The 14,646-nt window shown below is 37.3% G+C and overlaps 3 protein-coding genes across 4 annotated transcripts in view; 2 read left to right on the top strand and 1 right to left on the bottom strand.

The window, feature by feature from the left end:
* Positions 1 to 14,646, bottom strand: part of Flo2 (flotillin-2) — a 177,447-nt gene that overhangs the window by 54,582 nt on the left and 108,219 nt on the right. The window lies entirely within an intron of this gene.
* Positions 7,291 to 9,331, top strand: LOC143422059 (glucose dehydrogenase [FAD, quinone]). Its single transcript, XM_076892419.1, has 2 exons — positions 7,291 to 7,590; positions 7,812 to 9,331. Exons 1-2 carry the CDS (start codon positions 7,294 to 7,296, stop codon positions 9,300 to 9,302), a joined length of 1,788 nt encoding a protein of 595 aa, XP_076748534.1. The 5' UTR covers positions 7,291 to 7,293; the 3' UTR covers positions 9,303 to 9,331.
* On the top strand, positions 13,340 to 14,508 carry LOC143422351 (uncharacterized). Its single transcript, XM_076892926.1, has 5 exons — positions 13,340 to 13,878; positions 13,923 to 13,993; positions 14,080 to 14,112; positions 14,204 to 14,349; positions 14,406 to 14,508. The coding sequence occupies exons 1-5, from the start codon at positions 13,362 to 13,364 to the stop codon at positions 14,506 to 14,508; spliced, it is 870 nt and encodes a 289-aa protein (XP_076749041.1). The 5' UTR covers positions 13,340 to 13,361.

Here is a 14,646-nt window from a genome sequence, read left to right as displayed (position 1 = left end):
ATTCTGGACATACGTTTGTATATTTGTCAAATTTTTAACCCGGTTTCGGGCATGTTCTAGTATACAGTTTTGTGCCACGTACGACAGGTTTAGAGACGTTTCTAATTAACAATTAATTTAGTTAGTGACTGGTATCGTATCTGTACATAACGTAAGCAGTTGTAATTTATAAGAAACAAGAAAAATAAACAGTTTACGAGAGACAAAGGTAATTCATAACGAATAACGAATGAAACAAGTAATTGTAAAATAGATTGTTCGATTAATACCCGATGCACGTAAACAGAATGTTTTTCTGGTAATATTTAAATAAAATGAACTTTGTAATTAAAATACAGTTTATTTGATCTATATTGTAGGCATTTGGGGTCTGGTTTTTTGGTCATTGAACCTGCGATGTCGAGGGTCGCTGCGGACAGCACCTTTGTCCGGTACGTCTTTTCTTCATATGTAAAGCACGAACACCAATCCCGTTTCTGTCTCTCGCAATCCTTCTTCCAATGTCCCGTCTTGTTTCGCAATTAAAACAACGAATCGTCTTTTCTTGCCCACCATCCTTGGCTGCTTGTTTCGCTACGGTCGACTTTTTAGGATCCTTGACTTCTCTCGTTCGTTCCTGAGTGTCAGTTTTCTAAACGCTTCGAGTGATTCATCGACCGTTTCCAACCACTGCATACAGACTTGGTCCCTTCACCGAGGATCTGGAACTCCGTCAATTAGCAGGTCGACTCATTCTTCCGGTAAATCGAAATTCGGTTAATCAAGCAAATGTTTCCTCCTTCTGCCATTCTCGCTTTTCAAACTCTCTTCTGGCAGCTAATCTGTCCACGCGATGGTCAAACATTTCCCTAATTTCCTCCGATAATGCTGATGCGGATAATTCCATCAGATTGGTTTTGAATGGAGCCACTTAAGGGCTTTGCCACAAGAGTCATAATTTTCAGACGCTCCACCTGTTGTCTCCGGAAATTCGTTCAGCAGGTCTGCGATTGCTACGTACGAATACTGACGATGGATTACTTTTAACCGATTGCGGTGTCGTTGATAACACTCTTTCTCTCGTTAACGATTCTAATTCGCGCTGCAACAAATCATGTTGACGTCGGAGGATTTCCACCTCTCCTTCCATGAGCGAAGTACCTGATCTGGGTGTAGGGTGAGTTGTACCGCTCTAATCATCCGGTGCTCGTCAGATTCGGACTCGACATATCCTCGGCTTGCTCTTCTTCGAGTTACTCCTGGATCGGCTATGATTAAGCGATTGATTAGCTCCTTTTTACTACCAGACACAGACAAGTCTCTGGCTCTTAAAAGCTCTTTTAGCTCGACCATCGTCAAATCGCACAAGTCTTTCTTATTACCCACCACGATGAATGCGAAGAGCGTACTCAACGAATGCGACTAAGCACAGTTCACTAAGTCGAACGTCACTTCTGTGTTACCTCCTTAATTGAACGATACTAAAATTTGCCTGAATCATCAAAAACGATGAAACGTAACAATTCACACGTTCAAAAGTTGATAGTCACGAACAAAAATCTCAAAATTTCACGCACTATCCAAAATTGTGCCCGAATCCCACTTCTGAGATTTGTAGAAGGTGATCCTTTCCAATGTTATCTCCTCCAATGCTAATTGTATACTGCTCAAGAGGACACGGTTAAGGACGAACGTGTCCTTTTGGGGAAGTTTTCCCCACTTCCGTTCTACCCCACTTTCCCACGCGCATTTGGGTCTGGTCTACGTCATTCGTTCAAAACGAGCAAGCAGTGCCATGAACATGACCTCAAATGCCTACAATGAATATTTAAAAGTCGTTTAAATCTAAATTTACTATCTTAACACTATGCTGTTCGGTAACGCAGTAGTATCGCGTGCAAAGTTATTGCAGTGAACGCTAGTATCACTTGTGTTCCGTTCAAGATAAGAAGAATACAAGACTTTTACATGTCAAAATGTAAAATTGACATCATCAAGAAATCCTAGAAATTTCATGAAAATATAGGTACAGGATTGAGAAATATTGAGATTAGTAAAACTTGACAATTTACGATCTTCTGAAAATCTCGAGAAGTACCCGGTGATAGGTAAACAAATTTGAACGAATCACCGATGCCAAATCAAAGAATCCTAATCACGCGTGCGGATGGCAATAGTGTTAAAATATCAATGTTCATCAATTGTAAGAAAAATTTCGTATCACTTTCTTATGGATACTGTACTCAATTTTACAACAAAAATTGCTAAAAATATCCAAGGATTTACAAGGTCGCATGAATATTGTTATCTGAAATCGAGCAGCGTATCTAATTACATGGAGAAAGAATGAAGAATGAAGAGTGAAGAATGAAATATGTATGCAGAGTGTTCGAAAAAACCATTCAATATTTATATGATACATAGAACAAACTCCAATCGAGTAGAAAGGTCTACGTATCGGGAATAACAAACAAAAACAAATGTTTATCGTTGTAATTAGTTTTACTGTGCTTCAAAATGTCCTCCGTGATGATCGCTAGACTTTTGTATACGTTTCAACAAATTTTCATAACACTTTTTCCATTTCGATTATGGTGTCTCGAAAACACGCATTTTGAAATGTGTGTTATTCTCGTGTTTTCGTATCTATGGTAAAGAATTAAAATTCACATGACTAAATCTTCCTCTGTATAATATATGGCAGCTCTCTGACACTCGTCAACAGAGATAGAAAGACAACGACACTCACGGATTCCTAAAAGTGCACATTTTCCTTCTCCGTTTCGATACATATATACTACTTCTTAACTTGTCCCTAACATCCCTACGTCTAAGGGAAACGTTCTTCCCTCTCTTTTCCTTCCACCTTTCCTCCTCTATTCACAGCAAAAACCGGAGTAACGTGCTTCAGAAACAATGTAACGATTTATTTAATAAAACTACGACTAGCCATGATTACATGATTGTTGCGTCCTTAGCTTCGCCTTGCGTAATTGCTCGGTTAGAATGCTAAAGACGACTTTTTTTTTTATAGATATTTAGGTTAGAATACTAAATTGATGAAATTAATACTTGGACAGTTTGGTAGTGTTTGGTTTCAGATTTAGTTTAATACTCGCTATTTTACAATTTTACAAACTTATATATTAAAAACTGAAGCAGCCACGAGGAATCAATTCGCTACTTCTTGTTTGGTGCATAGGTGATGGCACCCGGTAGTAAGGGTAAGACCCAGTGGGTAACGCTTGGGGCTACGCGACTGAGCGACATATTAATTAGGTGTATTCACATTATAGCACTTAATTAGCTATCGAATTAAGGTATTAAAGGTGCGAACCGTTTCAAATTCCCAAACAACCTTTAAGACCCTAATTCTAGTACTTGGAAAAATTCTGATGAAGAAAAAAGTCTGGATACTCTTAAAAGTAGCTAGTTAATTGTGTCCGTAGCATGAACTCGGTTCTGTGATTAGATGGGCGATTATTTTCTCGACGCGACAACAATGTACGCTTATATATTTAGTTGAAGCCACCTTATCTATATTCAGTTAGTTTAGTACCCTACTGTGCACGTGCATTTGAAGAAATATTTTTATTTATTTAAATTATTATTCACATTTATGTGGGGCATAACATATGAAAGAAATGATACTATCAGACGAGTTGGTTGGGGTTTAAAGTAATACTATATTTATCCAGCCCTAAGTAAATCTACTCTCTTCCAGGTCTTTCAAAAATCTGCCCTAATCTCCTTTCATCTGCGCTTTTTAATTCTCCGCTAGCCAGTAGGCGTTGTCCTTCCTGGCCAATTAGGTGCCTCCAGAAATTTCAACACCTACTCCCTTATCCCCGTCAAAGTATTCTCACCCCTGGAGGGAACTTCCCGGCTCTCTGACGGTGACCAGGATTTATGGTACCCGCTTCATTCGGACCACGTCTTGACCCCTAAAAACCTTCATTCATCTTATTTTTACCTACATTTATTGATTTTTTTCCTACTTAATTATTCAATTTTTATTCGTTTTTTCGTTGCACTAGTCGCAACGCACGTTACGCACTAGTGTAACTCGCGTTACACTAGAATTATGACTAGCTCACTCGCTTCCATAGCACGTGATGTTTGACGTAAACAGTGTTTATGAACCGCGTTCTCGGTTTCTTTACCACAGTACTGACGTGATATGCCTTTGCAGGAAAATTATCGATATGCATAATGGAGCCTCACCTTGTGTTGTACGTAATGTCAGAGGGCACGTAAACATTTCGATTTCTTCGTGACATTTTTGCGATAAACTTCTGTGTTCAAAAACTTTGCTAATAAAATATGAATTCAAACAGGGGTACAGCTTCTATTTTTAATAAACGAATACTAATAGTTAAAAGAAATTTTAGTTAAAAAAAGAGAACGCTTCTAACCATTCCGCTTCATAATCGTGATAAGATACTACCTACGTTATTTTTCGACTGTTTATTCATTTGTCCTTCATATACAGACACATGCTCTCGCACACTGATGCATACTTTATTCGCTATAATTACATATTTATCAACGATTCGGATAAGCTGATTTCAGACTGCTTCGACGTTCAGCAAGGGACACTTGTTACGCTCGGAAATATTTGTATAAAATATATTATATTCGTCTCGGTAAGTTTCCTTCGAAAATATTCTTTTCTTCATCGACGAGCTCTTATTGTATTCTTATTTATAAAAATGAAACGATTCAACCTCGTGGCCCTTGCAAAACGTTCGTAATGGAGACTAGAATCGCTTTGAACATTCGTTGAGTCATTTTTTGTACATAGCTGTTTGAAACGTGACCTAAGAGCAGCGTTCATTTGAATTTTTCATTCATAGTAATAAAATTCATGAGACTCCGACATGGTGGGCACACGAGAGTGAACAGTGCAACGTTTGTGAAGAGAAAAAATTGTACTTTTTAGAAATTATTGCAATTACGAATATCGTCTCATTCTCTTTGTAAATATATAATAAATTATTTACATTTTATATGTCAACCTTGAAATTCGAAGCGAACTATGAAAATGATCGGCAATAACTTCTTTCCCTTATGAATCTCTGTCGATATCAAATGTATGATATTCTATCTCTAAGGCTATATTATGCATCTTTTTCTGTACTACTTTTTAGTAAAAAAAGAGGCAAAGACGTGGATATCACGAATATATTTAATTCATTTGCATCACACAGAAAAGTGGAAAATTCCTTCTTATCAGTAAAATTTTGTTTTATTGTATGTGAATGAAGATGTTTCAAAATATGAAACATACAAGCAATATTGTATAAACAAAGAATTTTAAAGCATTTCTATTTCATTATAGATTAATAGTAATAAAAAAAGTGGAATCTAATTATTTTGTACAACATGATAACGATTTGAAGTGGTCAATGTATAATATTATAAAATATGTTGTTATTATTATTTAATTAGGATTTATGACGCGTTCGCGACATTAATGCCAATTTTACATTGGGCCTTTTCGAAATCATAAAAAAATTTTGAAATCATTGGATTGGTCGCGGCGGTCCAATATCGTGGCCAGCTCGTTCAACAAACATAACACACCCCTAGATTTCTTTTTGTGGGGAACATTGAAAAAGAAACTGTACCAAAAAGTACCAACTACACCCTACGATATGCAACAGCGAATTATTACAACCCGTGCGTCAATAAATTCGGACAGCGATGGTCACCGTTTCGAGCACCTACTATAAACCTATGCTTCATTTACCTTCAAAACCGTAAGTATTATCGGCTTTCTTTACTTTCTATCACCTCCAATGGCTGTAGATTACAGATCGTTGAACTCGTTTTAACATACCTCTACTTACGAAGTAAACTAACAGCTAAAAAAACATTACGTGCAATAATTGTAAACGAACTTAAATACGATTGGCATGAAATGTCAAAAGGAACAAAATCATAACACTGAGAGAAGTCTTTAAAATAATAACAACGCTATGTGTACGCGAACACCGAAAATACTTTCTTGCCGACCGAAAAATATTTTGCCAATCGTGTGATTATTCAATTAGAATAATAAATTGTATTACGGCAACACTTCAATTGTCATATAAATCTAGACTAAAACATCATTTTCGCGTATGCCGTGGATTAATTGAAGTATAAAATTACGAAATCGTTTTACATGATTTCAAGTAAATGGTTTGTATTATTTATAAAACCGGTACCGTTCGGTTGGAGAGAAACACGAAACGAAGCGAAGAGAGATAACCAGAAAGGAGATAAATATATATGTATATATATACACAGTGCGACGTAAGATACACGTTAAATGTGACTCGTGTTTTCTAGAGGAAGCAGTAATCTACGAACGATTTACTTTGGTTGTAAAGTGTAATGAAAGTTCTCAGTTCCGCAGCAGTTTCGAGTGTTACCGATCCATTGTTTATCGAGAAATCAATCGGTTAGTTCGGTTTTTATTAATTCGCCACAAGGGTATTTACCATTTCAATTCTTCTTTTTACAATTGTCTGTGAAATTTACTATGCACATGGTAGTTTTTGTTTACAAGTATTTTTCGAATTTCCACGATGCACAGTGTTTCCACTAATAACACATTCGAATTAATTTCTCTGCCGGTTATGTAGGTTATTACTTTCGCGTTGTATGTACAAGGCAAAATTGTTCATTGTTTTTATTAAATTTTAATATCTCGCAAAAAAAGTGTAAACAGAGCAGTCGGTTGGGAAGATGCTCGTCTTCTTACGTTTCTTCGTAAACGTTCTATTTGAATTGCACGAGACGAAACTTTCTTTTAATGAAGTTGACCGTGAAAGCAATTACTTTGTTGTATAAAAAGCATTTCACTTTTCGGATAACTATTTTTTTAGGTTTTTTTGAATTTGATATTTAGTCAAATTTATCCGTGTGATAATTTTAATCTGCTGTCACTAACTTTCGATAAGAACAGGCAACTGAAAACGACTAATGAATTATATTTGTAAACACAAACGTATTTTATCAAAAATTTTATTATATTCTGTACACTTTTTTGCCAATCATGCGAGGACTGTTTCAACTTTATTAATTCTTTAAGGTACGCGATTTTAGAGAAAAAGAAATCCGTATTGTACAGTATTTTCTTTCAATATAAAAAAAAAAATGCAAGAAAACATTTGGTTACTATACGATGATAAATAACTATAACTTCTTAAGGTCAATTTAAATTTCTTACCATGTATAAAGAGTGTAGCAAATACTGCATAATTTTGCATCATAATTTTTCATTGCAGAAAAATTACACATCTATTCCAACCGTGAAAGCGTAAAATGGAACGAATTTTGATCAAAGCGCTACAGTTATTGATGATAGCCAGATTCACTCTCAGCAGTGGGAAAAGTCAGTACCCCCCCGATCGTACGGATGAGATTTTGAGCTCGAAAATGGCATTTGACTTTGTGATTGCCGGCGGTGGAACAGCGGGCAGCATATTGGCTCACAGATTAACAGAAGTGAGCAACTGGAACGTTCTATTGATCGAGGCTGGGGATAATCCTCCCCCCGAAGCCATGGCCATTGGTGCCCTGTTCCTGATCATCAATAGCCCTTTTGATTATGCTTATAAGGTACGAATGTTCTCCATCTGCGAATTATTTTTACTTCACCTAATTCTCGACAGAGTGAACTGCATCTGTAGAGCTTAATATGAAATTTTGGGAATAAGAAAGTCAGTGGCTACTGAAAAATGTCGCGCGAATGCAGAAAATAATTATCTAGCCACGTAATTAAACAGTAGAACAGTAGTCTTTAAACGGTCTATCATTAAGTAACATATTTGTATGCAAAGACTGAACAGCAAGACGGCGCTTGCGAAGGTCTGAAGAATAAGCAGTGCTTATGGGCGAAGGGGAAACTTCTTGGCGGCAGTTCCGTGATCACCGCCATGTTATACATCCACGGTACCGACAAGGATTACAACGACTGGGCGGACCTTGGCAACGACGGCTGGAGCTACGAGGAAGTTCTTCCTTACTTCAGAAAATCCTCAGCTTGCTCGCCGGAGCACATAGCCAAACATGGCAGCAAATATTGCGGGAGCGATGGTCCCATGGCCATCAGGGGCTACAATTATTCCGAGACTAGCTACCAAGATGTCGTTTTGGACAGCGCGCGTGAATTAGGACTGAACATCCTGGAGCCGTTGACGGGTGCTCCCTTTATCGGATACGGGAGACTGATGGGCACAGTGGACAATGGACGATGCGTAAATGCCGCCACTGCTTACTTGTCTCCCATAAAGGACAGAAAGAACCTTTACGTGATGAAATCCAGCAGAGTGGACAAGATTCTGTTGGAAGGCAATCGAGCGACTGGTGTTCGAGTCACGTTGAAAACTGGTGACTCGATCGAGATAACAGCCAAGAAGGAAGTGATCCTTTCCGCAGGAAGTATCGCTACGCCCCAGATATTGATGCTATCCGGAATCGGGCCCAAGGAACACCTGGACGAAATGGGGATACCGATCGTGGCTGATCTGCCGGTAGGAAAGAATCTTCAGGACCACACTTTCAGCATGGGATATTATATGACTTACACGAACGAATCGGTAAAGCCAGACGATGACGGCGAGATAGGCGAGGTGGGGCTCGATCTCGCAGCTTTCCTTAATCTAACCGATCCTAACTCCAAATACCCGGACACGCAGGTGCTTTTAGGCTACATCAAACGATGGAACGCGCTATTGATAAAAGTTCTGACGTCAGCTTACAATTTTGAAGATGATATACATCAACAATTAGTAGACGCGGTTACGAAAAACGACCTGATCAACGCCTTTCCGATCTTATTGAAACCAAAGAGCAGAGGATCGATTCAGCTGCGCAGCGTCGATCCAGCCGAGCCGGTGAAGATCTACACGAATTACTTTAAGGAAATGGAAGACTTGAGGACGCTGATCAAGTTCGCGGATCATCTCAAATCGTTGTTGAGCACCGAAACGATGAAGAGACACGGTATGCGGTTACTGCACTTCGATATACCCCAGTGTAGGCACACGAAACCGGACTCCGAGGAGTACTGGGAGTGCAACATTAGACACACGACTTGCTCGATTTTCCACGCGGTTGGAACAGCGAGAATGGGACCAGCCAGCGATCCCAACGCTGTCGTGGATCAAAGACTGAGGGTGCACGGCATCGAGAGGTTACGGGTGATCGACGCGTCGATCATGCCGATTATTACCAGCGGGAATACTAACGCGCCGACTATGATGATCGCGGAGAAGGGTGCGGATATGATTAAAGAGGATTGGAAGCCGACTATTCGCGAGGAGCTATGAAAACATTCAGTTCAATATTTTTAATTCGATCTATTATTTAGGTCACCCGTTCCGTTTCACTTTTCATTTCGATGTACTTTGTAGTTTGGATTTTCATAAATGCTGGAAAATTGTTAGCATCACTGTCAATTTTCTTACTAGATGTTTTGACTGAAAATGATAATTGTATAATTATAATAGTTATGTAAATTTAAGTAAGTATGAGTCTGGTGTAATTTATAAAAATTAGTTCGTTTACAATTAAAATTTGTTATTCTATTAGTATTTTTATAACATTCAATTATCAATTTCTCAGTTTCTCAGTTGTGTAAAAAATAATTGTCATAACCCCTATCGCGCATTTAAGCAGAAAAAAATTGAGTGTAATCGTTCTGTAGATACTCTGTTCTTTCGTCGAGATATGAAAGAAGTTTTCAGTTTTTCTACAACCAAACTATATGCGCTTCCGGAAATGTGTCTAAATACTTTTTTCAACGAAGAATAATTTTACCTCTACAGAGGGTGAAATACACAAGTCGTGACAAATAGTTTTCTTCGAATCTACTAAAAATATCGTACTGAATGTATTTTAAGAATATACTGCAAAGTGCGAGTGTCTTTTAGGACATAAGGAAATAAATATTTCTCATCTGAGAATAAGTCCACTTTAATTACTCTTCAACGCCTTCGTACAATCTTGCTTAAGACATTTTCTGTCGCTACAACTCTTTCATTGGAATAATGTTACATGTTATTAAATACGTTATATAATGTTAGCAAGTTTTAGAAACGAGTTATCTCAGCAAACAGGGATTAACATAATATCCGATATCTAATGTGCACAGTAATTTTCAAGATGGCTGCGGAGAGCGAAAGTGAAATGCAGCTTGCGATGATATGCAAAACGTGTAACGGGGAAAAACTACGCGGCAGATCAGAAAACAACGAAATGCTGCGGATACCAAGAAGTAAAAACTGTAGTAATATGAAAGGAGAACACGATGGAATAGATTGCTCGAGTTGATAACTTCTAAAGCGTAAAAAAACTATTTAAAGACTCGATAATTACGTACTTTGAAATCGTTTCCAATTAAACTAAGATCCATTTGAATAAATTATTATAAATATTATCATTAATATTATTCAGATTATACAGGTCGTAATCTGATACATACATCGATTGAAATAGAGTTGCTTGCATAATATTAGATGGCTGCTGCTGGAGATAGTTATTCGTACTTTCAGAAATTTGGGTTCTTGCGTTATGTATAAAAGTGATGCATGTCTCATATTGAAATTTCGTTGCAGTAAGGCGAAATATTAAAAAATTACACGGTTTTCAATTCGTACAAAGCAGTTTTTCTTTAGGTAATTTATTTTCTTAACAGATTTTCTTTAGGTAATAATTTGTAATGACGTTTTGTTTGTCTAGTTTATTATTTTTTTTTTAAATAGTATATCGTTGGAATTATAAGAACATATCTTACTATAACACTCCATATTATTTCATAATTTATACGTACACATTTATTTCTCTTTATTCATACATTTTCACCAGTTCCAGTCCAGTAATAATAAGAAAAGTACAGCTTTCTACAGTTATAGCATTTATAAAATATGCAATATGTTTAGGCGTAGTTAGATTGGAATAATTGCGACGTTTCTATAGGGTCAAACAAAACGAGCATTCGTTTCACGTCTCGTTTTCCAAAGAAGTATCGTACCAATGCGGAATTTCACCATTTTTACCTTTGGTATTGTGTACACATAAATGAAAGTATAAAATACAAAATATGATTGAAAAAAAGGGTGAAAATCGTTGTTAAACTACAAATTAAACTCGCAAACAATCACTGGATGGAATACAAAAAAAAAAAATAAATAATATACACCAAATTTCCGATAAACAATATACACCATTCTTAAAAAAATTTAGACCACCATTAATTTAAATTTTAATCTGAGCAACTTGTACCTTTAATAACGCTTAGTTACCATTAAGATTGCGAGAAATATTAAATGATCAAAGAAAGATCAAGTCATCGCGCGATCCGCCATTTGCGATTATATAACATTGGGTTTCGTCAAATGTAAGTAAAAAAAAATCGTCGTCTCCAACGAATCGAAGAAAATTCCACGGCACAGTACCTTTCGCTGGTTATTCCAGAGGCGCGAGATTCAAATCACTCGAAATCGTTCACAGAACCGAATGCCCACGGGAATTTTCGAGAAGACGCGGAAACCAGGAGGTGTCGGTTTCATGGGTTTCGCGAGACTTTAAATTAAGACACCGGGAAGCAGATCGCGGTAGAATTTCTAATAAATGAAAGCGTGCACTTCGAATCGTTGCGTTGGGTAAAGAAAGAAAAAAAAAGAAAAACGACGGCTAAATAGAGGGGGCGTTGTAAAAAACGTCGGCGATTGTCGTGTTTTCATGGTGGCCGAAGCCGGGAGTGACCGTACAGCCGCTTTCGTTCGAATCGATTCTCAATGGTCCGCGAAATCTGTAACAGGGACCCGCGCGACCCTTTCCGCGATCCATTTCTGCATCGACGGCTAGCCGAGTCGTCGAGCACAGCAGTTTTCGAACGGGGAACTTGAAATTAGTGCGTCTTCGAGTGTAATAAATCGTTCTGTTCCGATGTGATGTAAGTAATGTTTATTATGCGACGTATTCGCAGGAAAGACGAAGTCAACAAGTGAGATTAATCGAAAACTGAATAATTTTCTTGCTATTTCGATTATTTCGATCGAAAAGAATTCGAAAGTATTCTCATTTAAATGATATCTGCTTTCTGATAACAATCTTAATACCAAATTTATTTGTTGTGTCGTTGAATTATGGAATTAAAATGTGGCTTTCTGATAAGTGTTCTCTGAATGGAGTTGAAATTGATTGTAACGGTTAGAATAGAAAGTTAAGTGGCTTCAATCAATTAAGTGGAAATACGATATACGTATATAAATTATTTTAGTACTTTTCATTTCGATTTGACCCTTTTTTTAAAACATTCGAGTATTTAACGTTTAAAAGAACTTTGCGATTGTTCTTAAGACAAAGTAGGTATTAGTCATCGTGCTTGTGGGGTTGAAACACACATCTGCTTAAAGAGTGAATCGTAACTACTTCATGGAATAGTGCCACCCCATAGGTAGCCTATACTAACGCTACAATGAACCTTTTGTGACGTAAGTGCCACTACAAACGGAACCCTTCGTCTTCCTACTGAGTACAACGGTGGACGTTGGTTTGAAACGAGAAAAAAGCTCTTTCTATATTATTATCATTTAATATCAATTATTACATTCGGAAACGTAGAATCTGATAAGGAATTAATAATCAATTTCGTCATCTGAAATCATAATTTAACATTTTATTAATATTTAGTACACCAATGCACAATCTCGCTTTGTAGAGGAAATATATTCGATTTAGCGAGAAGTATCGTTGAAAAGGATTTCGATCACAAGGGTCAAAATACTAAAAGTATCATTTCTTGCTTTTTTATAATACAATTCCGTGTTTTTGTAAAGTGGTTCCTTTGATGTAAAAATGTTTGCAAGAATGATTTTTAGTAACTTGACAAATTCAAGACAAAAATTTTACAAAGAACAGTTTAATGTTACTTCCTGCATTATCCTGCACTACACAGCCTGAAATTACAGTGCTGATTAAAAATATCCTCGGCATAACTGCATTTTATAAATTCAGTTCCATTTAGATATTTTTATCCTTACTGCAAACATCTTTATTTCAAATAATAAAATGGTTAAACATTTCTCGATTTTTTCTCAATTTCACTCAAATTTAGCGTAATAGGTTTCCTAAAACACATACTACTGTAGTATTACAAAACCAGATTTTAACCTGACCTTGTTTGCACTAAGGAACCAAAATGTAATATACGATACACGAATGTCCACAGTTTTCAATCATCAAGCCCATAATTCTTCATCGAGGTTCAGAAGAAAGCTCGAACATTTTAAAAAAATTAAGCAACACTACGTGTGGTTCTTTTCAGCCGTACTAAAACAATTGAGAACAACAATCGAAAACAACCTTAGCTACCATTTAGAACCATGTCGTGGGTTCCTCCAAACCTCTCGAATCTCTGCTCGTCACATTCCACCGTGTCAACGTGTCAGCCGCCCACGTTTATGTTCCTGGCGCTCGTGGCACAATTGTTTAGCCACCCAAAGGACCCATACCAGCACCCTCTTGACGCCTTCCACCCCCTGATCCCGCTACAGCAGTCGGACAGCGTGGGACCATCAACAGAAACAGAAATCGGCGTACGATGCCTTGGGGATTCGCAGAAGGGCAGGGTCCAAGCAAACTACCTGTTACCAAATCTAATGGACGTTCGTGCGCCAGTGAAATTAGCGACAGACGTTTATGGCTCGCGGTTCCAGAACAACCCAGGCTTTTTATTAGGCGTCCAGAGTGAAAACGGCAATGCTGAGGTCGTTAATGTCCAGGTGGCACCGTCGACCGTGAATTTAGCAGAGGTTTACAGCTTTCATCCGGGGACAAGTGTTACCAGTCGGCCCGTTACATCGTTAGCCACGTTTTACGATGGTGTTCACGCTGGGGAAGGTAAGCCAACACCTGATTTCTGCATACTCGTGAACCACTCTAAGAGGAAAGAACGCTTCCTTCTTTGATGGATTTTATGTTTTGTTGTGGGTCATCAAAAAGAAAGGACGTGGAAGTTAATTTGTACGAAACACGTTATGTTTTTATCAGATAGAGTGATGTATTTCATTGGAATGCTTTGGTTTTTTATCACAGATTTAGAGTTTAAATTACAATTTGGGTGATAACCGCCTGGTATAGACAGTGTTATCCAAACTTTTCTCATTGCGAAACACTTGAAGTTGAAACATTTTTAAGGAACGCTAGAGCAAATTTTGGTGCTTAGTTACAACTTTTTTTAAAACTTGTTTTAAATTACGCGAATCGCTGTGATATAGCCATTAAAATTTGCAGTAAACGTTTACAATCGAAGATACGTTATTCGAAGTCACGATTTAATTGGCAATTACAAGTGAACCGTTTAGTTATTAAGTAGCATCGCAAAACGTACTTGAAGCATAAAGAAATCGAACTAATTAACTCCATAGAGGCGATTATTTGATTTCTGTTATAGTAAATCAATTTCACTGGTGTATTTCATTACTTCACCTACTTAATCATTTACTCAGTGAATTTGTGTCTAAGAGCTAAATATTAAGGGACGTTTTCAATTTTTTCTATAATTGATAATAAATAGTTAATAATAAATTCAGTAGCTATCGCTCGTCGATATATTTTACAGTATTGGCACTTTAAATTCACCTATTTCCAAATCAAATTTATTCTATT

The sequence above is a fragment of the Xylocopa sonorina genome, chromosome 3 (assembly GCF_050948175.1).
Source record: "Xylocopa sonorina isolate GNS202 chromosome 3, iyXylSono1_principal, whole genome shotgun sequence".
Classification (NCBI taxonomy): domain Eukaryota; kingdom Metazoa; phylum Arthropoda; class Insecta; order Hymenoptera; family Apidae; genus Xylocopa; species Xylocopa sonorina.
Note: the sequence above shows the minus strand (reverse complement) of the source record. Positions and strands in the feature narration are given on the sequence as shown.

What these genes read in the sequence shown, in the direction of transcription:
- LOC143422059 (XM_076892419.1), top strand. Translation starts at nt 7,294, where the DNA reads ATGGAACGAATTTTGATCAAAGCGCTACAGTTATTGATGATAGCCAGA. An exon ending in CTTTTGATTATGCTTATAAG is followed by an intron (nt 7,591 to 7,811) that starts GTACGAATGTTC and finishes TTGTATGCAAAG; the next exon opens with ACTGAACAGCAAGACGGCGC.
- LOC143422351 (XM_076892926.1), top strand. Translation starts at nt 13,362, where the DNA reads ATGTCGTGGGTTCCTCCAAACCTCTCGAATCTCTGCTCGTCACATTCC. An exon ending in TGGTGTTCACGCTGGGGAAG is followed by an intron (nt 13,879 to 13,922) that starts GTAAGCCAACAC and finishes AACCACTCTAAG; the next exon opens with AGGAAAGAACGCTTCCTTCT. An exon ending in ATTTGGGTGATAACCGCCTG is followed by an intron (nt 14,113 to 14,203) that starts GTATAGACAGTG and finishes TTTGGTGCTTAG; the next exon opens with TTACAACTTTTTTTAAAACT.